This window comes from Mirounga angustirostris, unplaced genomic scaffold (assembly GCF_029215605.1).
Source record: "Mirounga angustirostris isolate CCGP_5_RB_7025 unplaced genomic scaffold, mMirAng1.0.hap1 SCAF_10, whole genome shotgun sequence".
Lineage (NCBI taxonomy): Eukaryota > Metazoa > Chordata > Mammalia > Carnivora > Phocidae > Mirounga > Mirounga angustirostris.
In genome coordinates this window covers 86316289-86341967 of record NW_026991718.1, presented here as the reverse complement: position 1 = coordinate 86341967, position 25679 = coordinate 86316289, and the positions used below count along the sequence as shown (strand labels likewise).

Genomic DNA, 25679 nt, shown 5'->3' with positions numbered 1-25679 from the left:
CAATCCCAGGACCCTGAGATCATGACCTGAGGCAAAATCAAGAGTCAGATGCCCAACTGACTGAGCCACCCAGGCGCCCTGAGAATCTTACACATTTTAAGTGGCTCCAGCACTTAACTTTTAACAAGGTGTCTTTTTTTTTTTTAAGATTTTATTTATTTGACAGAGAGACATAGCGAGAGAGGGAACACAAGCACGGGGAGTGGGAGATGGAGAAGCAGGCTCCCTGTAGAGCAGGGAGCCCGATGTGGGGCTCGATCCCAGGACCCTGGGATCATGACCTAAGGCAGACGCTTAACGACTGAGCCACCCAGGCGCCCCAACAAGATGTCTTTCAAGGGAGAGAAGTCAGGTGAATTCCAACAAATTACTAATACCAGGTACTCAGGAAGCAAAGCAGAACGTTTGTTTCCCCTTACAAATGTTTCTGCTTTGCAAATAGATGTGTCTTCCCAAACAGTAAAAATGGATTTGATATCCAAAATGAAATACAATAAACCTTCCTTGAAAAACTCTAAATCTGTTAATATTATTCAGTTAGCAAATGGAGAAACTCAAGCTCCTAAAAATAAGTGACTTGCAAAAGTCAATTACTAAGCGGTGATACCAGATATTGGACCTACTCTCTGCTAACCCAGGCTCAAAAAGCTATCTTAAATGGCCTACAATCTACTGGCCAAGTTTTTCTTTTCAAAATAAACATAAACTGTCCTACAAATGAAACAAATCCATCTCTGCCATGGAGGTAAGAGCTGTAAATGAGATGCTCAATCCAATCTCTTTTGATACAAATTGTAAAAGGCTTAATAATTACCATAGGCAGACATCCTAGTTAAGGTAAGGGGCTCCTATCTCTTTCCACCCTCCTCCTCCCACCAAACCTCCAAATTACACATGCCAGAGCCACAGATGCTGATATTCTGGTTGGGTTTATATGTCACTGACAGGCAAGTAGCTGACAGACTATTGTTATAGATGTTGATTAGGCACAACCACTGATAAGCCCAGTAAGTGAAAAATTCTAATGGGGTAATTACATATGAGGAGGGAAAAGTTAAAACTGTGTCACTTGGGGCGCCTGGGTGGCTCAGTAGGTTAAGCTTCTGCCTTCGGGTTGGGTCATGATCCCAGGGTCCTGGGATCCAGCCCCGCATCAGGCTCCCTGCTCAGCAGGGGAGTCTGCTTCTCCCTCTCCCTCTATCCCTCCCCTCCCCCCTGGCTCGTGCTCTCTCTCTCAAATAAATAGATAAAATCTTAAAAAAAAAGAAAGAATGCTTAAAAAAATAAAATTGTGTCACTTATCATGATACATATCAAACAATTATAAACTTAATTTCTGAAGATTTCAAGCACATATTAAACTAGTGAGAATAGTGAAATGAATCCCATTAAATCCAACTTAATGCAAAAAGTTCTCAAACCATGACCAATTTATCTATTCTTCAACCATAAAATATTTTGAAGCAAATTCCACCATCATATCACATCATATCCATAAATTCTTTAGCATGTAACCGTAATATATATTTAAGCTCTTATTTCCTACTGGGATGTAATGTAGCACAGTAAATTTTGAAGGAGGCTCAGTACAAAGATGCATGACTTCCACTGTTTCAAAATGACAGACTCTTAAGTGTGAGCAGGCTAGTTTTCATATCAGGCGGAGATGCCTCAGCAGCTGCCGCAGGACCGGGGGAAGGTTCAGGCAAAGAATCCGGTCTAGCCATCCCGCCCCTTTCCTTCTCATCACTTCCACAGAGCATCACTGCTTTTGTTCTGTACACCACAGTGCCCAGGGAAATCCTGTCCCTGTCTGGCAAAGATGATTCTTTTAAAAGCTTCTGACTGGACCTTCTATTCCATTCCTGAGATTCTCAGATACCTGTTTTTTGTTGTTTTTGTTTTTTGTCTGTTCCTGTAAAAATCGAAGCTCAAAACACGGACTGGTTTTCTGAAATGGTCTGATACTTTACCACTTCTATTATGAGTGAAAGTTAACTCATTGGTATATACCAGTTTTAACTGGTAATTGAGTTGATCAATCTCAGTTGCTATTTCTCTATATACAGCTCAGAAGACCACCCTATGCTCATTCACAGAGAAGCATCTTGCCTGGAAACAATCCTGTAAGTCCTTCTTTTCCCCCTCAAACATGGCTGAAACATTACAAATGAGTAGCACACACATAAGCTGTGGCCCATTTCTAGTTCCATGCATGTTCATGCTTCTTCCCTATAATACTGTCATTTTTTTCATTCCCATTACAACCCTAAGCAATCAGAATTTTGATAATAAAACATACCATTTCATCTCAGTACCATTCAACAATGCCTTCTTTAAGTAGTTATAATAGCAGATGGCAATATAAAGATGTACAAAGGTGACAGTAGTAAGTTTCTGCTGAATTGCACAGTTGATTATGGTGGCCACAAAACTTACCAGTATCAAATAGACATTTTTCCAAAGAAGGCAAACCGGTGGCCAAAAAACACATGAAAAGATGCTCAACCTTATTACACATCAAGGGAAATCAAAACCACAATGTGGTATCACTTTACACCAATCTGAATGGCTGTTATCAAAAGGACAAGAAACAATCATTGTTGGTAAGGATGTGGAGAAAAGGGAACCCTCGTGCACTGTTAGTGGGAATGTTAACTGGTGCAGTCATTCTAGGCAACAGTATGTAGGTTCCTCAAAAAATTAAAAATAGAACTACCATATGACCCAGTAATTCTACTTCTGGGTATCTACCCAAACAAAACAAAAACACTAGTTTAAAAAACATATGAATGGATAAAGAAGATGTGCTATGTATATTTTATACTGGAATATTACTCAGCCATAAAAAGAATGAAATTTTGCCATTTGTGACAACAGGGACGGACCTACAGGGTATTATGCTAAGTGAAATTAAGTCACACAGAAATAGACATACCATATAATTTCACTTATATGTGGAATCTAAAAAACAAATGAACAAATAAAAAACAGAAAGAGACTACATAAATATAGAGAACAAAATGACGGTTGCTGGGGGAGAGGGTGATGGCCAAAAAGGTTGAAGGGGATTAAGAGGTACAAACTTACAGTGGTAAAATAAATCACAGGGATGAAAAGTATGGCATAGGGGATATAATCATTAATACTGTAATAGCATCCCCCCTTAACCTGTGATGTTTAATTCTCCATCCACTGACCCCTACTCTGTTCTCTATAAATCCCACTTTTCCTCACTGTATTTGGAGTTGAGCCCCATCTCTCTCCCCCAGTGGGAAACCTCACTGCAGTGGTCCCTGTACTTAATCTTGATCCTGAATATCTGCCTTACTGTTGTTTAACAAGTGTCACTGGATATTGTTTTTAACAGTATTAACACCTTTGTGGAACCCCCTCATCTGCAGTGTAGTAGGCTGGACTTCCTGACCTTCTAATGAAAGCAGTAAGTCATTTCTGAGATTTGGTTATAAAAAGACTGTGGCTGCCCTCCTGAGCTCTCTCCCTCTTCTGGATCACCACCCCCCACCCCCTTTGAGCCTTGAGAAGACTACAGCCCTGACTGAAAGCTCAACAGCAGTATCCCAGAAGACCCTGAGTCAAAGTCACTGAATGAAGACCTGGATTCCTCACTCACAGAAAGTGTGAGACAACAAATGCTCATTGTTTTAAGCCTGCAGTCAGTAAATCAGTACCCATAGGCCAAATGTGGCTCACTGTATGCTTCTGTAAGTAAAGTTTTATTGGAACACACACAGCTACACTCATTCACTTCACGCATTTTCTACAGCTGTGTTCACACTACAACAGCAGAGTTAAGTAGTTGTGACACAGAACGTGTGGTATGCAAAACCTAAAATATTTATTATTTGGCCCTTTACAAATAAATGTGTCATCTCCAGTTGCCCCTAAGTTTGGGGGTAATTTGTTATTCAGTAATACGTAACTAATGCACTCTGATCTTACAGCGTCATAGCTATTCCCCTCTCTCTATATAACACCTTTTAATTATCCCTGTATGTCTGTTTTTTCCACCATACACAGGGTTCCATGTTAGTAGATAAAGAATGTTTTCATCAACTTCATAACCCCATTTCCCTGGCACACAGTAGGACCTTAATAAATGTAGACTGAACCAAGAATGCCTAGACAAATATATTTTACCTACTAATGTGGGAAACTCACAACCTAGCAATACATCCTTTAAATAAAGTACATTATATTGAGAAAAGCCAAAATTACAAGTGGTGCTGAATAGCTACTACTTCCAGTTGAATCCATTTTAAAGGTATTTGTTGACTGCCACAGAAACAATGATTCTAGATCTAGGAAAATTGTTATCTTTTAAACTGGCTATACTTTTATAAAACCTCATTGTTTAAAATACCTGTACATCAGTTTATAACAGATACTTCCAAGATTATTGCCATTAGTTGTAACCATGAAACAAAGAATATATTTTCCAGCACTTGGAAATGTTACTGAAATTTTCCAAAACACTGCAGAATTTCAGTTTTGTCCCAACAAACTCTGCATATCAGAATTAAGAACTAAAGTTGGCAGCAGCAGCTGTCAAACATAAGTCAACATCCTACATGCAATGATTCATTGTAGCTTTCTATCTCAGTCTGGTTCCCTTCTCACTCTGTTTGCCAGGGGCAGGAGGACAATACTGTTGGCAAAAATAAAAACTTGGATATTCTTGTAATGTTCAATTTTAAGGAACATATTCGTTATGACGTATAAATGTAATATTTTTAGTTTTTCAAACCTGGATATTTTCTCTGGCAAATTTCTACAAAGAAGAGGCAGAAAAATTCCATTTTTGTTTCAATCTTACTATCCATAGGCAAGCACAGGAGGTTAACCTTTACTTTTATGTTCAATGGTAAATTTTTAACTTTTAAGATATGATCAAATATATTCAAAACTTCCACATAAGAAAACTTACTCTAAAACCTAAGTGAAGCCTAAGTTTTGTGGTTCAGAGCTCAGACTTTGAACACAAGACACAAATGGGTGTGGCCCTGGGTTCAAATCCCAACTGCCCAAATTACCAAGCATGTGTCTCTAAAGTCCTTTCCTTTCCCATCTGTGTGAAAAGGGGGAAGGAAATACGCAGCACCTCACAGGATTATTGTGAGGATTCAGAGGCTGTGAAGCACTTACCATATAGCCAGAAAAGCACTAAATGGTATGAAAGGCCAAGACGATTTCTAAAAATAATTAATGAGTTTATATGGGACATATGTATTAATAATCTGACTGTGGGTTTGGGAAAGATTCTAAATAGGACACAAAAAACACAAACTTTATAAACAGAAAAAAATCAATAAAGTATCAAAATAAAAAAACCTCCGCTTTTCAAAAGATACTTATAAAAATGGGAAGATAAGCCACAGACTGGGAAGAGACATTTGCAAAATATTTACCTAACAAAAGACTTATACATAGAATATAGCAAACACTGTTAAAACTTAGAAACATCCCAATAAAAGATGGGCAAGAAAATTGAACATTTTGCCAAAGATACACAGATTGCAAATAAGCGTATGAACTGATGCTCAACTACATGAGTCATTAAGAAAATGCAAATTAAAACCACAATGAGACACTACTACCCACCCTCAAAATGGTTAAGATTGAAAAAAAATTTACCAAACCAAGTGTTGGTGAGAATGGGGAGAAATGGAACCCTCAAATACTGCTGGTGGGAATATAAATGGTACAACCTCTTTGGAAAGGAATTTAGACATTTCTTTTTTAATACTTAAAAAAAAGATTTATTTATTTGGGAGAGAGAGAGAAAGCGCATGCGTGGGCAGGGAGGGACAGAGGGAGAGGGAAAGCGAGAATCCTGAGACAGACTCCCTGCTGAGCATGGAGCCAGAGGACCCTGAGATCATGACCTAAGCTGAAATCAAGAGTTGGTCACTTAACCTAAAAATTTAATATACATAAGCTACCCAACAACCAGTCATTCCACCCAAGAGAAATGAAAGCACATGTCCCTGCAAGAACTGTATAAGAACGTTCACAACAGCTTTATTTGTAATAGCCAAAAACTGGAACCAACTCAAATGTCAACCAACAAGTGACTGGCTAAACAGATTATAACATGTCCCTAAAATGGAACATTACTCAAGGATACAATGGAATGGACTGCTGATACAGGCAACAACATGGCTGGATCTCAAAATATGTATGCTGAGTTAAAAAGCCAGTTCAAACAAAGAAAACACTATTGTATGATTCTATTTATGAAAGTCTAAAAAATACAAAGTAATCTAGAGTGACAAAAAGCAGATCAAAGTCCCTAGGGATGCAGGGAAGGATTATAAATGGGCATGAGGAAACTTTGGGGATGATGATCGTGATTATCTTGATTGTGGTGAGGGTATCACTGTGTATACTTGTCAAAACTGATCAAACTGCACATTAAAATTGTGCACTTCATTGAGATTCATTAGTTCAACCTCAATAAAGCTGTTTCTTAAAAAACTGCACACCAGAATGATGTTTATTTTTTATTTTATTTTATTTTTATATTTTTTAAAGATTTTATTTATTTATTCATGAGAGACAGAAAGAGAGAGAGGCAGAGGGAGAAGCAGGCTCCCCGCGGAGCAGGGAGCCCAATGTGGGACTCGATCCCAGCACCCTGGGATCATGACCTGAGCCGAAGGCAGTCGCTTAACCAACTGAGCCACCCAGGTGTCCCACCAGAATGATTTTTTTTTTTTTAAAGATTCCATTTATTTATTTGACAGAGAGAGACACAGCGAGAGAGGGAACACAAGCAGGGGGAGTGGGAGAGGGAGAAGCAGGCTTCCCGCCGAAGCAGGGAGCCCGATGTGGGACTCGATCCCAGGACCCTGGGATCATGACCTGAGCCGAAGGCAGATGCTTAACGACTGAGCCACCCAGGTGCCCCCCACCAGAATGATTCTTAATCTTTATACACTAGTGTATGAACAGACCACTACTATGGGTTGAATTCTGCCCCCCACCAGAATGATTTTTAATCTTTATACACTACTGTATGAACAGACCACTACTATGGGTTGAATTCTGTCCCCCAAAAAGATATATTGATGTCCTAACCCCGGTACCCGTGAATAGGGTCTTATTTGGAAACAGAATCTTTGCAGATACTATTAAGATGACTGATGTACTATTACAAAGAGGAGAGGAGACACACAGATAAGACGCACCCACAGGGGAGAATATCACGTGAAGAAATGGACACATATGGAGAAGACAGTCATTAAAGAGGTAGAGGCTGGAATGATACATAAATAAGCATTGCTGGCAAAAGCCAGAAGCTAGAATAGGCAAGGAAGGATTCTTTCAACTTCAGGTTTCAGAGGAAACATGGCCCTGCTGACACAATGATTTCTCACTTTTAGCCTTCAGAACTGTTAGACAGTAAATTTGCTGTGTGAAGCCACCCAGTTTATGGTACTTTGTTACAGCAGTTCTATGAAACTAACATAACAATTAAAAAGACTTAAGGAGTTGGGGGGTGCCTGGCTGGCTCAGTCAGAAGAGCATGTGAACCTTAAGTTCGAGCCCCACACTGGGTGTAAAAATAAAATCTTAAAAAAACTTGAAGGGCACTGGAGTGGCTCAGAGGGTTAGTTAGGTGTCTGACTCTTGGTTTCAGCTCAGGTCATGATCTCAGGGTAGTGGGATCGAGCCTTACATCGGGCTCTGCGCTTAGTGTGGAGTCGTCTGGAGATTATCTCCCTCTCCCTCTGCTCCTCCCCATGCTCATGCTCTCTCTAATAAATAAATAAAATCTTAAAAAAAAAAAAAACCCAAAAAACTTAAGGAATTGTATATTTATGTGAAAACACGTTTATTTCTAAAAGTAGATATTCTATAGGAGAATACTTGTGTCCAATGTTTTGGTTTTTTTTTAAAGATTTTATTTATTTATTTGACAGAGAGAGAGATAGTGAGAGCAGGAACACAAGCAGGGGGAGTGGGAGAAGGAGAAGCAGGCTTCCCGCTGAGCAGGGAGCCCGATGCAGGGCTCGATCCCAGGACCCTGGGATCATGACCTGAGCCGAAGGTAGATGCTTAACGACTGAGCCACCCAGGTGCCCCAAAGTTGGTTTTAATCACAGAATGGTCACTGGGTCTCACAGATACACAATAAATGGCTGTGTTTCCAAAATACATATTTTTATACATAAATATATAAAAAATAAATAATAGTTTCATTTTAACAGCATCTATCCAAATAATATAGGTAAGGTGTAAATTTTAGTCAACTGCTGTTTTTTAAAATAAGTGATTTATAACTGATACTTTAACATTTTTTGTGTGTTTTAAACCAATAGGAAAGCAATTATAATGGTTAAAAACTTGGTATTTAATTGTCATGGCAAATCATTTAGAAAATTTTATGTGTATTGACAACAAATTCACAAACTGATTCTGAAGTTGAGGTTCATTCCAAAATGTCTTCAGCTATACAGAAAAACAGAAAAGGGATCTTTATCTAAAGACTTTCCACTCCTTTTAACAATTCCTTTCATACAGCTAATTTTTTAAGCATTAACGTTGCTATTTTTAATTTCAGCATATACTTTCTAAACTATAAAGAAATATATTTTATATTTCTTTGGTAACAAAGAAAACATACTCCCCTTCAGAAAAGAAGTTTCCCAAAACTAATGAAAAACAAAATGACCATGATCTTTTGATCATGATATTTTGGTAGATATAAAAGAGGTACTGCTAAGCCACTTTAGTTTCTCATTTCTTCACTCATTCAATGAGGAATAGATACTGGACAGTGATGACCTGCTAGGTACTATGGTAGATGCTAGAGATACAGAAGAAGTAAGGCAAGGCCTCTGGGCTTGGAAAATCCTCTCTATTAATGGGGGGGGGGGGCATAGGAGAGGGACAGGTAAGCGAGAAGGCTGAGGAGGGGTATGCCTATAAAACCAATTATTACAATATAAATACCTGTGGATTTTAGTCTTTTAAAAACATCTGTGTAGGGCAACTGGGTGGCTCAGTCATTAAGCATCTGCCTTCGGCTCCGGTCATGATCCCAGGGTCCTGGGATCGAGTCCCACATCGGGCTCCCTGCTCAGTGGGACGCCTGCTTCTCCCTCTCCCACTCCCCCTGCTTGTGTTCCCTCTCTCGCTGTCTCTCTCTCTGTCAGATAAATAAATAAAATCTTAAAAAAAAGGATCTGTGCAATTGAGATATAACTGGCATTATGTAAGTTTGAGGTAGCCAACCCAACCTGTTGGTTTCATACATTTATTTATTGCAATATCATTGCTACAGTAGCTTTAGCTAACATCTTTACCATGTCACATAATTATCACTTCCTTTATGTGCTGAGAACAGTTAAGTTCTAGTCTCTTAGCAACTTTGAAGTGTTTAATACAGTAGTGTTGACTATAATCACTATGTTGGGCATTAGATCTCCAGAACTTATTTATCTACTAGTTGCAAGTCTACACCCTTAAAACAACATCTCTTCAATTCACCCACCCCTTCGGCCCTGGTAACGACCATTCTACTCTGTTTACACAAGCTGAGTTTTTTTTTAGATTCCACATATAAGAGAGATCATACAGTATTTGTCTTTCTCTGACTTATCTCATCATAATGCCCTCAAGGTCTATCCATGTTGTGGCAAGATTTCCTTCTTTTTCACAGCTGAATAATATTCTAGCACGTGTGTTTGTCTGTATTACACTCTTAAACACATGTAAGAAAGCACGACTTACTACCTTTTAAAAAGCAACCTTGGCAAACTGATAACTCTGTGTACCACAGAGGGAAAAAAACTGTTATTAATTTTGTGATGTATTCATTGTTAGGAAGATTAAATGTGCTCTCACTGAACCATTAAATAATAAGAATAGACAAAAATGGCAAAGCTGCAATTTTATCCCAATTGTCTACTATATTTCTAAAATTAAAATATGTACATTCGTTTTTCATCCAAAAGACAGGTAAAGAAATGATAAACTACAAAACAGTTATGCAAGGAAATGCACATCCTAAACTGACCTACTCCAAACTCAACTGAACTCAGAGCACTAACATATGTCAATCAAGGTCAGGAACTGGTTAATAAGGATGCTCACGTCTTCTAACTTTACGTTCTTCCTCCTTATTGAATTGAGTTAAAAAACAAATAACCGCCCCACCAACCCAAACTCTCAAACATGAGAATTCTTTATTTATTCATTTATTCATTTATTTATTTATTTATTTATTTATTATTTATTTATTTTAATTTATTTATTTTTTTATTCTTATGTTAATCCCCATACATTACATCATTAGTTTTAGATGAAGTGTTCCATGATTCATTGTTTGTGCATAACACCCAGTGCTCCATGCAGAATGTGCCCTCCTCAATACCCACCACCAGGCTAACCCATCCTCCCACCCCCCCCTCCCCTCTAGAACCCTGTTTGTTTTTCAGAGTCCATCGTCTCTCATGGTTCGTCTACCCCTCTGATTTCCCCCGCTTCATTCTTCCCCTCCCGCTACCTTCTTCTTCTTTTTTTTTTTCTTAACATATATTGCATTATTTGTTTCAGAGGTACAGATCTGAATTTCAACAGTCTTGCACAATTCACAGCACTTACCAGAGCACATACCCTCCCGTGTCTATCACCCAGTCACCCCATCCCTCCCACCCCCCCCCCACTCCAACAACACTCAGTTTGTTTCCTGCGATTAAGAATTCCTCATATCAGTGAGATCATATGATACATGTCTTTCTCTGCTTGACTTATTTCACTCAACATAATACCCTCCAGTTCCATCCACGTTGTTGCAAATGGCAAGATCTCATTCCTTTTGATGGCTGCATAATATTCCATTGTATATATATACCACTTCTTCTTTATCCATTCATCTGTCGATGGACATCTTGGCTCTTTCCACAGTTTGGCTATTGTGGCCATTGCTGCTATAAACATCGGGGTGCACGTACCCCTTCCGATCCCTACTTTTGTATCTTTGGGGTAAATACCCAGTAGTGCAATTGCTGGATCATATGGTAGCTCTATTTTCAACTTTTTGAGGAACCTCCATACTGTTTTCCAGAGTGGCTGCACCAGCTTGCATTCCCACCAACAGTGTAGGAGGGTTCCCCTTTCTCCGCATCCCCGCCAACATCTGTCGTTTCCTGACTTGTTAATTTTAGCCATTCTGACTGGTGTGAGGTGGTATCTCATTGAGGTTTTGATTTGGATTTCCCTGATGCCAAGCGATATTGAGCACTTTTTCATGTGTCTGTTGGCCATTTGGATGTCTTCTTTGGAAAAATGTCTGTTCATGTCTTCTGCCCATTTCTTGATTGGATTCTTTGTTCTTTGGGTGTTGAGTTTGATGAGTTCTTTATAGATTTTGGATACTAGCCCTTTATCTGGTATGTCATTTGCAAATATCTTCTCCCATTCTGTCTGTTGTCTTTTGGTTTTGTTGACTGTTTCCTTTGCTTTGCAAAAGCTTTTTATCTTGATGAAGTCCCAATAGTTCATTTTTGCCCTTGCTTCCCTTGCCTTTGGCGGTGTTTCTAGGAAGAAGTTGCTTCGGCTGAGGTCAAAGAGGTTGCTGCCTGTGTTCTCCTTTAGGATTTTGATGGACTCCTGTCTCACATTTAGGTCTTTCAACCATGTGGAGTCTATTTTTGTGTGTGGTGTAAGGAAATGGTCCAGTTTCATTCTTCTGCATGTGGCTGTCCAATTTTCCCAACACATTTGTTGAAGAGACTGTCTTTGTTCCATTGGACATTCTTTCCTGCTTTGTCGAAGATGAGTTGACCATAGAGTTGAGGGTCCATTTCTGGGCTCTCTATTCTGTTCCATTGATCTATGTGTCTGTTTTTGTGCCAGTACCATGCTGTCTTGATGAAGACAGCTTTGTAATAGAGCTGGAAGTCCGGAATTGTGATGCCGCCGGCTTTGCTTTTCTTTTTCAACATTCCTCTGGCGATGCGGGGTCTTTTCTGGTTCCATACAAATTTTAGGATTATTTGTTCCATTTCTTTGAAAAAAGTGGATGGTATTTTGATGGGGATTGCATTGAATGTGTAGATTGCTCTAGGTAGCATTGACATCTTCACAATATTTGTTCTTCCAATCCATGAGCATGGAACGTTTTTCCATTTCTTTGTGTCTTCCTCAATTTCTTTCATGAGTATTTTATAGTTTTCTGAGTACAGATCCTTTGTCTCTTGGGTTAGATTTATTCCTAGGTATCTTATGGTTTTGGGTGCAATTGTAAATGGGATCGACTCCTTAATTTCTCTTTCTTCTGTCTTGTTGTTGGTGTATAGGAATGCCACTGACTCTGTGCATTGATTTTATATCCTGCCACTTTACTGAATTCCTGTATGAGCTCTAGCAGTTTTGGGGTGGAGTCTTTTGGGTTTTCCACATAAAGTATCATATCATCTGCAAAGAGTGAGAGTTTGACTTCTTCTTTGCCAATTTGGATGCCTTTGATTTCTTTTTGTTGTCTGATTGCTGTGGCTAGGACTTCCAATACTATGTTGAATAGCAGTGGTGATAGTGGACATCCCTGCCGCGTTCCTGACCTGAGGGGGAAAGCTCTCAGTTTTTCCCCATTGAGAATGATATTCGCTGTGGGTTTTTCATAGATGGCTTTTATGATATTGAGGTATGTATCCTCGATCCCTATACTCTGAAGAGTTTTGATCAAGAAAGGATGCTGTACTTTGTCAAATGCTTTTTCTGTGACCCTGAGGGTCCTGAGACCACACTGTCCCGGAGGGTTCCACCCCCCGCTTAGCCACCGGAGTGACGTCCCTCAGCGGAGTCGACTTTTAAAAGTTCCGATTTTGTGCTCCGTGGTTCTATCACTTGCCAGAAACGGCCGACGGAGGCCCCTCCCCCGCCGTCTATCCTCCCGAATATCGCCTCGGATTCACTTCTCCGCACATCCTACCTTCCAAAAAGTGGTCGCTTTTCTGATGAGAGAGTTGTTGCTCTTTTCTTCAATCTCCTGTTGAGTTTGTAGGTGTTCAGAATGGTCTGAATTCCTGAGAGGAGACGAAATCCAGGTCTCCTACTCCTCCGCCATCTTGCTCCTATCCTCCTATCCTCCTCAAACATGAGAATTCTTAATAGAATGCCTGACCCATAACAAGGGCTCAATCAATGGTAATGTATTATTCGGGAACATATGATTTGAGTTTTCTGCTCTGAAGCGAAGTCAAGGACATATCCACTAACTAAATGATTATATCCTATATCTAGAAAGATATGAGCTCAGAACGTTTACTTAATAACCAGAAAGTAAAGGTTACTTTTCTTTGCACTTCCTCCTATTCCTGATTGTCCAGTTCCACCAGAAAAAGGGCAGGAAAGGACAGCATAAAGAGGTTCTAACAAGTAAGTAACTTCTCACTGCTGCATCCAGTCAATTTCATGTAAGGATACAAACTTCAAAGTATTTTTTCTTTTCTTCATACTCATTTCAAGATTGACACAGCCCTGGGGCGCCTGGGTGGCTCAGTCGGTTAAGCGTCTGCCTTCGGCTGAGGTCATGATCCCAGGGTCCTGGGATCGAGCCCCGCATCGGGCTCCCTGCTCAGCAGAGAGCCTACTTCTCCCTTTCCCTCTGCCTGCCGCTCTGCCTACTTGTGCTATCTCTCTGGCAAATAAATTAAAAAAAAAAAAAAAAAAAAAAACTTAAAAAAAAAAGATTGACACAGACCTGACTTTATCCAGGTAAATCTAACTGGGACGTGGAAGAGTGGGAAGAGTAGATGCATAACTTAAAGGAACAACAGGGAAAGATCAAGGTTTTTTTTGTTGTTGTTGCTGTTGTTGTTGTTTTTAAGATTTTATTTATTTATTTGTCAGAGAGAGACAGAGATTACAAGCAGGGGGAGCGGCAGGCAGAGGGAGAAGCAGGCTCCCTGCTAAGCAAGGAGCCTGCCTCGGGACTGATCCCAGGACACTGGGATCATGACCTCAGCCGAAGGCAGACACTTAAAACAGCGGAACCACCCAGGCGTCCCAAGGGTTCTTTATCTTAGCACTACAACAAGGATGTAATGTCACTGTAGCAATAAACTACCAGAGACAACACATGCAAATAAGCTTGGCTGTGTTCCAATAAAACTTCATTTATGGATGGTGAAATTTGAATTTTATGTAATTTTTATTATGTCATGAAATATGCTTCTTTTAATTTTTTTCCAACCACCAAAAAATGTACAATCCATCCTAAGCTCGTGGGCTATACAAAAACAGGCAGTGGGCCAGATCTGGCCAACGTTTCTATATAAACTATGTTTTGGACCTAGCCAGCAAAGACTTGAATTTTGAGGTGTCCCCAGTTATTTACAGATCCTTTATATCTAAGGCAGAACAAAAGTGACTTTGAGAATTTTAAGGGTATGTGTGTGTGTGTATGTATTGTTTAGGTGTGTTTTTCATTCATGTTTCCTCAAAAAACAACAGGATGCAACATAGTTTGAGAGATGGAATAAACAGCTAAGAATTAAGTATATGTGTGTGTGTGTGTATCTTAGATGCGATTTTTGAGCATCAAAAATTCCAAGGAAAAAAAGGTGAATGCTTTGTAGAGGTGTAGGGCTCAGAGTTCTGAGCCCACTGACATGAAAGTGTGAGCTACTTTGTGCTAAGGAGTCCACTGTTTAAATTCGAAAGTTAAACCAGTTCTATCCAGGTCATGAGAGATGGCCCTAAAGACAATCTATATGTGTATACACAGCCTTTATATAGAGTCTTTGAGTATAAATGAATAATCATGCTTTATCTAAATCCTTAACATTGAGCTTCATAAGGAAAACAATTTCCAATTATTTCTTAGGCATGTTAGAATCTAGCCAAAATTAAGGACATGCTCTAGAACTCAAGACAAAGGCCCACGGGACACTTTTTCTATTAGGAGTGACAACTACTATTTAAATAACATAAATTGCCATAGCAGAACCCTCAAATGTAGAGAGTAATGTTCTATTGTACAAAGTATGCAAGTGTAGTAAGTTTTGGGTTATATTTTGTACTTTAAAATAAAAATCTATAAAGTCAGTGTTTTTCATGCTGACCCTCACAAGTCTGAAGCCAGAGTCGTTTTCATGTCTTTCATGATGCTCCTTAAACACTTACTTGTGTTTTGTTTCAGAGCACAATCTTTTATTTTAACTTACAAGAAAAACATTTTTTGGCAATGAGCACAGCTCTTTTAGTCTCTGATAGTTCTGTTCAAGTCCATAAACATGCCAAGAAAGTGAACAAAGAGTGAGAAGGAATGCAGCAGGAATGGGTCTTGCACAATACGGAGACGGTGTTAAAGATGTTTGATATTTTATGCATTCAAAGTCAAACAACTGCTCACAGGAAGAGCACCTGTTGGTCATGTTCATGTGCCAAAACCTAGGTGTGCCTTGAGGGGAAGAACTGTGTCTAATTCATCACTGCATCTTTATTTAGCACAGAGTAGGCACCCAATAAAAATTAGTTAAATAATGCATGAAAGCCATTAACCCTACAGCACTACACACAAGATAATAATGCCCCTGCCTCAGTAGGTTGGGGGTGAGGATTTTGAGATAGTAAATGATGTTGAATAACAGCAGTTATTTTTATCCTCATTCTTTTTTTTTTCCCCCTGAGGAGGAACAAACTGAAGTTCAACAAGCTTACATAACTTGTCCAAATGAGTGGTGCTGAAATGGGTGTGCCTACCCTCCCTGATTACTATTAGCTAAGAAACCTGATTTAATACTAAACATAGGCTTCCTATAAAATTAGAAAAACAACCTGACTGCCTAAATTAACAAAAAGTCCACGGAAAAACAGACAATTGCCTACTTTTCCTAGCTAAGCACTGCATTCCTAAAATAAGGAATGATGGTCATTCTCTCTGCATTAGAGTCCAGAGAAATGGCAGAAACACGAGTCCCTTATTATCACCAGGGAATACATGACCAGAATGGGTGGGAAAACATTTCTCCTTACCTCAGTGTAACAAGCAATACTTCTTAAGAATTATTCTTCCTCCTTTGATTTCAAGTCAAGACAAAAGAAAAGTATCTAGTTGTTTCGAAGGTCATTATAATTATATAAATACCGCCTTGGGCGTATAATTTTATTCATGGGTACTCTGCTACTGCCTGAAAATAAGTAAAATATGGTTGGTCTCAAATATTGTTTTACATATCTCAATTTTTTAAAAAAGGACTCCAAATCTGAAATCAAAACTGTTTCTGGTAACTTTTCCCTCTTGGATCAAAAGTAGATTGGAGTCTACAAGTAAATGCTGACTTCAGAGGCTACTTCCCAAAGCCTTACCCGGTTAACAAGAGAGAACTCAATATTTTCACTAAACCTTATAAAATTTGTAACAAGTCAAACTCTGAAGGTTTTAAATTCTAATACAATCAATTCAAAGTTAATACATCAAATGTACCTAAGAGACACCTGATATGGTATGAAATAAATTCTAATAATGTTAGTATCAATCACAGTCCTTTATTGCTACTATTCTCTTCAAAAGGTAATGAAAGAGTTTATAATTTTCAAGTAAATGTTTCTCTCCCAAACTACAGCTCTCATAGTATATATAGTGGATATAAGTTTAAAAAAGTTTCCTTGACCATTTCTTCCCTGTCAAATTTAAAATATAGAATTTAAAAGAAACTCTAAAAAATGAAGCTATTTATGGAAAGAAAATAGTACACAGCATACAAATATCCCTCCATCTAGTTGAAATATTCAAATACTTAAATCAAGAGTCCATAAAGAAATTTAAGTACTATACAGTAAATGTAATAAAAAGAAAAGGAAGTCTCTCTTTACTGCAGCCTCCTGTCAGCAGTAAAACAGGAATACTTCATCTCAGAAACAGAAAATCTAAACATAGTATTTTAAATATGGTTTAATGTTGCAGGGACTTTTTAGAACCTAAAATCCAAAAACAATTCTCAATAACTGTAACAAAAACTAAAATTGTATTGTTAGAGGCAAATTAACTTTGAAAACAAACACCCCCCCCCCACACACACACCTTTTAGTTAAGATGGTGTCCAGATTTTTGACGTCCTTCCTTCCTAGGTTACATTCAGTAGTTTCTGCATTCCTTTGCTGAATTCATTTCAATAACAAAGAATCCTCTATGAACACCCCCCAACCCCCACCCAAAACACCACAAACAAATCTCACCACCAAAATTCAAAGAAAAATTCCACACAGAAACTATGTTCTAATAGGCCAAAGCAATCTATCTTTAAACTAAGGGGGGAAAAATCAATTGTTTCCAATTTTAAATATTACTTTGATGATTATATAATTTTTTAAAGACATAGCACAGCAGGTTGGGGGAAAAGCTAAAACACCTTACAGGATTTGTGAAGAAATGGAAAAATGAGTTCTAGTTTTGCACAGTTCCAATCCAGCACAATCTTGGGATTGTGTTCAATCTTTAATTATAGACTGAGAGGTTCCAGTGGAACCTCTTCAACGTGTATTCCCCACTACTGCATCCACTTAGACATGAATCTCGCCGCAATCACTAGGTGCCTTGACCTCCAGCCAACCATGACTTTGCACTCACCTTAGCTCTTCCTCCGGTAACCCATTTAGTCTCACACTATCAGGGCGATCTCGTCTTCTCCGGTAGAGACCTGAGTGTGACAGCTCTTTAAGCTGTAATGCAGTCATACTTCTTTCTACACATTAGTTAACTGACAGTCTGAAGCATTTATGCTGAGCAACGTGGCTGCCAGGGTTCAGAAAGAGCGTATCTCTTGCCGGGACCTCAGCACACCTGACCAGAGTTGGAAACCTCCAGGCAAGCCCGGCTAAGCACAGCTTCCTGTTTCTCTGTTGGTACACACCCTCCTCAGCAAGGCCTGGCCCGCCTTATCTCTGGGCCTTGCACCTTGGGGGGGGGAGGCGGGAAGTCCGCGACCAGGTTGCTCACATGTTTACTAATACATGAAGTTTAATTGTTATGAATAATCACACCAATTCCTTTATAAATCTTTCCAGCATCATTTTGAATTAAAATTGGGCTAAAAAGCTCCGGTAAGGTAATGACTAAAGAAGGGTCCTGCCCTATTTTATTTGCCAGGAAATCCACTAACACTGCACAAGCAGCTGTCAGTTTAAAGAAGTGCCTGGTCATCATGAGCTCTTTGGGATATTTTCCTTAAAAAGAAAAAAAAAAAGGGCAGAATTGTGAGGGAAGCAGTACAATTCCTCTCTCCCCACTCCTCTTTAGAAAGGAAGGAAATGTCTTTTCTTTTCCCCTAAATACTATTCAAAAATTCCTAACTGAAAGGAACTGCAAGTGGTTTCTTCTATCAACCTCCACTCAATGATTTTCTAAATGTAACTACCTATTCTAAAAATTCCCTCTTATCAAATGCGCACCTCAGTATAATCAACCTCGTAGTTAGCTGCATACTGGATCCTAGATGGTAAAGTTAGAATGGCATTTTGTTTTGGTGTGTGTGGGGTGTAGGTTGGGTTTCTGCAAGAGGGGTTTGCAGATAATGGAGGACAGATAACTGGAGCAAATCCTTTATCGTTATGGCTCCAAATGATGTTGGTGCAACAGCATGCAAGGTTCTAGCCTCCAGTTCTGTATCAGTCCCACTCAATACACATCACCATCTCACAGATACAGGTTAGATCCTTGGAAAGTTCTTAGCTAATAATTTGACTTCATGGTTCTAATAATTTCTCTTTGAGTAATCTGTATTAGCTTCTTTCCCTTCTAGAATCCATTCAGTAAGAACAGAAAGAGGTGTCTCTGAAACTTCTTTTTGCACGAAGGGTTAAAGAGTTAACATATTCCCTGAGAGTATCTATATTATAAATACAAAGGTTAAGGCACCCACAAGGAAAGGGGAGTCTATATCTTACTCCTTCACTCAGGACATGCAGATGCTAGCTCCCCTCAGGGCTACAATTTGTCACCCGGCTTCCATCACCCCGGTGAAAAACAGCTTCTTAAAGCTGCCATCAAGATGTAACGTGCATTTTTAAAGATGTAAGAAGTTACTAATTTTGTTATAACACTAGACTTAAATAGTCACAAAACACATAAAAAAATCAAGTGACAAATGTATCTGTTTCTCTTTCTGGAAGGATACTCACATATAAAAGGGTAATACTGGGGGCCTCTGGGGAACTTGGGGACAGGAGCAGAAGAAAACTTGCTGTTACAAAGTTCTGCTCTGAACTTTGAACATTCTGCCTATTCAAAAATAAATTTAAAAATTTAGAAGATTTACATATGTCTTTTGTACAAACCCTAGGATCCTACTGAGACCTAAAATACAGAAAAATTTAAAGTTCACAGTAACAGAAACATATAAAATTATGATTCCTAAAGTGTCTAATTCTCACATTTTTGTCAAGATAGGTGTGAAAAACAAATGAAGAGAAAAAACCACCAATCTTCAGTTTCTTTTTATTCAAGGCATCAGGACAGAATAGATGCCTGATGAATAAAACACAAATTAATTTGTATTTACTACAAACACAGAAACCTCAACATAATTTTTTTTCCTGTTTCAAGTATTTATTTAAATCCCAGTTAGTTAACATACAGTGTAATATTAGTTTCAAGAAACCTCAACATTAAATAGTACTTGTTTCTACAAAAGATATAAATAAGAGAGCTTGATTTTTAAAAGCTTTAAAAGAAGTAATGCAGCATGCTGACAAGGAAAAAGTGCTTGGCAACTACTAAAGGTTAACAAGACAGGAAACACCTCTCTGTGTAGGACGAATCCTGTATTTGATGAGTCTAAGGTTAAAAGGATGTGACCAGAAAAAAAAAAAGTTCCAAGCTATATAACAAACAAACTGAAACAATTCTTGCCCTGACTTTTAAAATGGCTGTAATGCCAAAAGGGAATTTCAGTAAATCAATGCTTACAGTCTAACGAAATTGTCACAACTGAGTAAAACTAAATTCTGAGGCTTAGGGCAAAGCTCTTCTCACAATGTCTTTTCACTGAGGAGAGGCTTCCTCTTTGTCCTTAGCACTCTTTCAGATGTGCTCTGAAATTTTACTGAGCTGTAAGTAGAACCAAGGGAAGGATACACGGGCACAGCTACGCACCTGCACAATTTCTGAAAGGGAAATTCATAAATGCCACAAAACACACCACTGAACGACCAGTTCACAAAGCAGCCAGATCACGTCCTCTCCTCACAACAGTGTTCCTGAACTTCAGCACCAAGGGAGGGAGAGAACACCTCTGGAACACACAAAAAGGCAGGAACTGGCAAAGGTGGTCTCATATCTTTTTTTTTTTTTTTTAAACATTCATACTTTTCCTTAGAAACAGAGCTATGAATGGTGCCTTCTGTTAACAGTACAGAGGGAGGCCTATGCAAGCATTTTCTCTGGTCTCTACACAGGGAAACATTTCATTTTAGCACTCCAAACATCCCTGAAAGCCAGTTTTGCCTCCCATTCAATGCAGAATTCCCTACTCTCATTCTCCACATGGCCTCCCTCCCATACAGTTATCATTTGCCAGGGATTCTGCCTTTTAGAGGCTTCCAGGGATGAAGTGCTCACTACTACATAGAACTCCTGGGGCTTTCCCTAGCTCCCATGCCCAATGGTTGTTAAGGAACAATAGCTCACAAAAGTTATTAAGGTGAGCATCTTTTATCCCACTTCCACTATAGTGCAGCTGGTCTGTGAACCTAATTACAACTTTTTGTTCATGTCTATCCAAACTGTTGGGTTCTCTTTGAATCTGTACTTTGACATAATTAGATACCTGGCATAATTAGATATCTGTTCCAGCTTAACCTCATCAGAATAGCTGATAATTTCTTTTATGAGTTTAAGCCCTTGATTGATATGACTAAATACAAAGTTCTTTCGAGCATCCATCACACAGGTCTTGTTCTCCCAGGCTAATATCTAACCCAGTGGTTTTTCACCTTTCAGAGGGTCAGGGACCTTTTACGAATCTGATGAAAGTAAATGACTCTCAGAAAATGCATGTGAGCACAAAGTTTTATAATCGTTTCAGGGAATTGATTGTTTCTTCAGAAGCCAAGAGATGGACTTTACCTTGGATCTTCTGATTTGCACTGCTCTCCCCCTTCTCTGAAAACCTGCAGCACTTCAGAGCAGGACTTTGGATCTCATTTGTTCATTTAGTATGTATTTACTCAGTGCTCTGGACTGGGCCAGACAATTTCAGAAGAGTTCCTTTGTCTCCCCTTCATTTCTCCTAACCAATCTTTCTGCCACTGAGCTTACCCTCTTCCAATCTATCCTCCAAATTTCAAAGTGGTCTTTCAAAATAAACTGATCATGTATTGATCCTGCTGAAAAACTCTTGAATGGTTCACTGCCATGGGTCACCAACCAAACCCTGCTGAGCCTGTGCCCTCCTCACACCTGCACTGAACTCCAGGTGGTTCCCAGGACAGACTTCACTTCCTCTTAACTCCTGGCCTTTCCACATGCAGCTTCATAAGACTAGAAGATGGACCAGCTCCTAATCATCCCACTGGGACTCATCTCTTACAAGATGCATTTCTAGGCCCTAGGTACCCACAGTTCCCTTTCTGTTGCTCCCAGAGTGTCTCCACCCCCACCCCCGCCCTCACAACTGTGCTTACTTCCTTCTGTCATCATAATCACACAGCCTCATGATAGGTTGTTTCTCTACCCACCTTTCCCCTTAGGATAACAGGTCTGCGAGGGTAGCAATATATCTAATTTACAACCATGTCCATAAGGCCAGATACATGGTAAACATTAGTTAAATAAGTTCTTTGATTTAGTGGTTCAACCAACTGATTTCGAGAGCCTAATCACTTTACAACACTACTTGTGAGATTCAAGCTCCAGATTTTTGAAACTTTTTTTTTTTTTGCATTTAACACTCAACATTACCTAAATGAGATTTTTAAAAAAGATTTTATTTATTTATTTGAGAGAGCGAGAGAGAGCAGGAGCAGTGGGGGAGGGGCAGAGGGAGATGGAGAAGTAGGCTCCCAGCCAGGCCGGACACCAGGACCCTAGGATCATGACCTGAGCCGAAGGCAGAAGCTCAGAAAACTGAACCACCCAGTCACCCCCTAAATGAGATTTTAAAAGGCACATCTAGGGACGCCTGGGTGGCTCAGTGGTTAAGCAACTGCCTTTGGCTCAGGTCATGATCCTGGAGTCCCGGAATCGAGTCCCACATCGGGCTCCCTGCTCGGCAGGGAGTCTGCTTCTCCCTCTGACCCTCCCCCCTCTCATGCTCGCTCTCTCTCAAATAAATAAAAATATTAAAAAAAAAAAGGCACATCTATTCCATAGTTTAGCAAAAATTTACTTTCTTGGTGAGACTGTAAAAACTCAGAAGCTTTTCATATTTGTAGAGTTGAACAGTACCTCCCCACAGTATAAACACTTTCTATTTGGGATAAAAATTAAAAACTTAGCCTAGATTTTTGCATATACCTGACATGGTCCAGTTTTTTAAAGTTGAAGTATAATTAACATATTAACTAATACTAGTTTCAAGTGTACAATATAACGACTCAACAATTCTATACATGACTCAGTGTTCATCACAATAAGTGTACTCTTATGACATAGTCCAGTTTTTAGTGTACTTGGTCCAAGTACTCCTTCAGGCATGACAGGGTAAAGAAATCTAGTTAAACATCAAACCTCTAAAACTGATCATCAGTGTTACTGAACATTGTCAATCTTCTTCCTATAAGAGAGCGGCAAACTGGCTTCCATGGCAGAGTTAGAGTTAACTGGGCCTCATTAGCAGTACCTTTTGTACTAGCTACTAAGAGAGCCTGTAAACTGGTCGAACAGCTGTACATTTCAGGCTATTCATTTCCTTGTGTGACATATAGTAAGAGAAGAATTTTATGTTTTGCAACTAACTCTGAACTTAATGGAAATGAATCTTTGTTTAAATTTTATCTTCTGAATAATCATTTACAGGGGAAAGCAAACTTTCTCTAGTCAAGCAAGAATATCATCCTTTTTCACTATGTTTAACACATTCATCTCCTAAACATTTGTTTATCAGCCATGCTATCTCCCTAAATGAGACTTCTCAAGAGTGTTCTGGGCTATCAATATGAAGGAAGGACCCAGTGTTGAAAACAAATCTGAGGCAGAAGAGTTCAAACTCTGACATGCCAAGTTCAGATTAACCAGAGCAAAGAATATGAGAAGGCAGAATAAACTCTGCAAAAAACCCACCCCAGAGTCAGAAAAAAAAATCACCCAAAAACATGGTCCCATTCACAAGGAGATGACACTGCAACTGTCTCCAAGTCCCTCTAAATTTTTTCTTTAATCAGCTTTTCTGTAACTCACTCAAGATGGACACACCCAAGTGGACAGGCTGACCTGTCATCAGAAGCTTGTGAGAAGCTCACTGAATCATTCTGAGCCAGAGACAGACTGAAGTTTCTCTCACAACCAGCAGCCTGAAGTCATCTGCAGTACTTTGTTAGACAATTAAAGAATGTTCTCAGATGCTGCTGTCAAAATATGGCAAGTTTTCCTAGCATATTTCAAAGGAATTTGGAATAAAATTTGAAGTAACCTATCCCATCTACATTTTTAAAGGGTTAAGTACAAGGGAAGCTGGTGTAAGCATACAAGAAGGAAACCAGAAGACTTCCCACGTTTGGCAGTTTACTTGCTGTGGCTGGCATATAAGTACAGGAAGTCATTTTACTATCAAAGTCCTCAATTTTTCCATTTAGAGACAGAATCAACCGAATCAGATGATATCAATGGTCTTTTCCCTAGATTAAAATGACTTAATTTTAAGAAAGGACCCGAGGAGGGGCGCCTGGGTGGCTCAGTTGGTTAAGCGACTGCCTTCGGCCCAGGTCATGATCCTGGAGTCCCGGGATCGAGTCCCGCATCGGGCTCCCTGCTCGGCAGGGAGTCTGCTTCTCCCTCTGACCCTCCTCCCTCTCATGCTCTCTCTCATTCTCTCTCTCTCAAATAAATAAATAAAATCTTTAAAAAAAAAAAAAAAAAAAAGAAAGGACCCGAGGGGGCGCCTGGGTGGCTCAGTTGGTTAAGCGACTGCCTTCGGCTCAGGTCATGATCCTGGAGTCCGGGGATTGAGTCCCATATCGGGCTCCTTGCTCAGCAGGGGGTCTGCTTCTCCCTCTGACCGTCCCCCCTCTCATGTGCTCTCTCTCTCTCAAATAAATAAAATCTTAAAAAAAAAAAAAAAAAAGAAAGGACCCGAGGAACATGATGTGCCAATGCTGATGAAACTCTGACAGCACACTTTACCCCTAATCACTGTGTTAGTGAGAAATCCCATTCCTGAGTAAATCAGAAACACAAGATCAGGATTTATATATCAGCTCTTCAACAAACATTGCCCAGAGCCTAACATATGCCAGGTCCTCAAAGTGTAGAGGCAGGAGCAGAGGAGAAAGATACTAAGCATCTCTGAACTTTTCTTGATTGTTGCTTTCCCGTTCACTTACTCTTAGGGTCAAAAGAGCTGTTCCAAAGATAAGATCTAACAAGGATATAAAATACCATGAAAGGCATACTGATCATCCCAGCTCCAACACACACCTGCTGCAAAAACAGACTCTTCCTCAACAGAGCCCTGAAATCATAGGGAAGGGACAAGGAAGTAGATGTTTGCAGGAAGATTGGACTTTTCCTCCAGAAAGGAGGAAATTGTAATGTACCTCATTTGATGTACTAAACATGTTTCTGGAAAACTGAATATAAGATTAAACTTTTGTAAACAGAATAATTTTTAATTCTCTAAGGAAACTTGTTCTAAAAAGAAATTCTACCAGTAATATTTCAAGAAAAGAGAGCTTTCCTGATTATCCAGATTTTCACATAATTCAACTTATATAGTATTTTGATACAATTTTTTATAATATTGCTATATTGATTCTACTCTTTCTACCTGTCCACCAAATATGCGGAGCATATTTCTAAACTAAACTCTGATCTGGAAAAACACAATAGGTAAAGTAATTGTGTGTGAGAGGACGAAAGAAACAGTTATTTCACATTCCAAGGCAGGCAAAGTCACAAGTCAGCAACTGTGGTCTTCTGAAGACCTGGAAGAACAAACACGGTTCTGCTCCCTGCCCTGGAATTTCAGAGGTATGTCTTAAAAACTAAATGGCAATACCTGCCCTACCCCAGTATAGGACTCATTACTACAGGTAGCACTGTCAACACATCAACTTCACAGCAAAACTATTTTCACCAAGTTCTCAAAATATTTCCAGGTTCTGTATGAGGTCCACCTGAAAGGCAACAACATTAAAAAAAATTGTGTTGCCTCTCTTTTTTAATTTAATTTTATTATGTTATGTTAATCACCATACATCATTAGTTTTTGATGTAGTGTTCCATGGTTCATTGTTTGCGTATAACACCCAGTGCTCCATTCAGTACATGCCTGCTTTAATACCCATCATCAGGCTAACCCATCCCCCCAACCCCCTCCCCTCTAGAACCCTCAGTTTGTTTCTCAGAGTCCAGAGTCTCTCATGGTTCATCTCCCCCTCTGACTCCCCCCCACCCTTCATTTTTCCCTTCCTACTATCTTTTTTTTTTTTTTAACATATATTATTTGTTTCAGAGGTACAGGTCTGTGATTCATCAGTCTTACACAATTCAC

The 25679-nt window shown here is 39.3% G+C and overlaps 1 protein-coding gene across 5 annotated transcripts in view; it reads right to left on the bottom strand.

Annotated features, from left to right (window-relative positions):
* Positions 1-25679, bottom strand: part of LIMS1 (LIM zinc finger domain containing 1) — a 159610-nt gene that overhangs the window by 47522 nt on the left and 86409 nt on the right. The window contains exon 1 of one of the 5 annotated variants that reach the window (XM_064572678.1): positions 17603-17842. The exons of 2 other annotated variants lie outside the window; for them this stretch is intronic. In XM_064572678.1, coding sequence (XP_064428748.1) covers positions 17603-17709 — 107 coding nt within the window. In that variant the 5' untranslated portion in view covers positions 17710-17842. Of the gene's footprint in view, positions 1-17602; positions 17843-25679 lie in introns of those variants that run through there. 2 more of the 5 variants (XM_064572679.1, XM_064572681.1) reach the window with 2 other exon arrangements.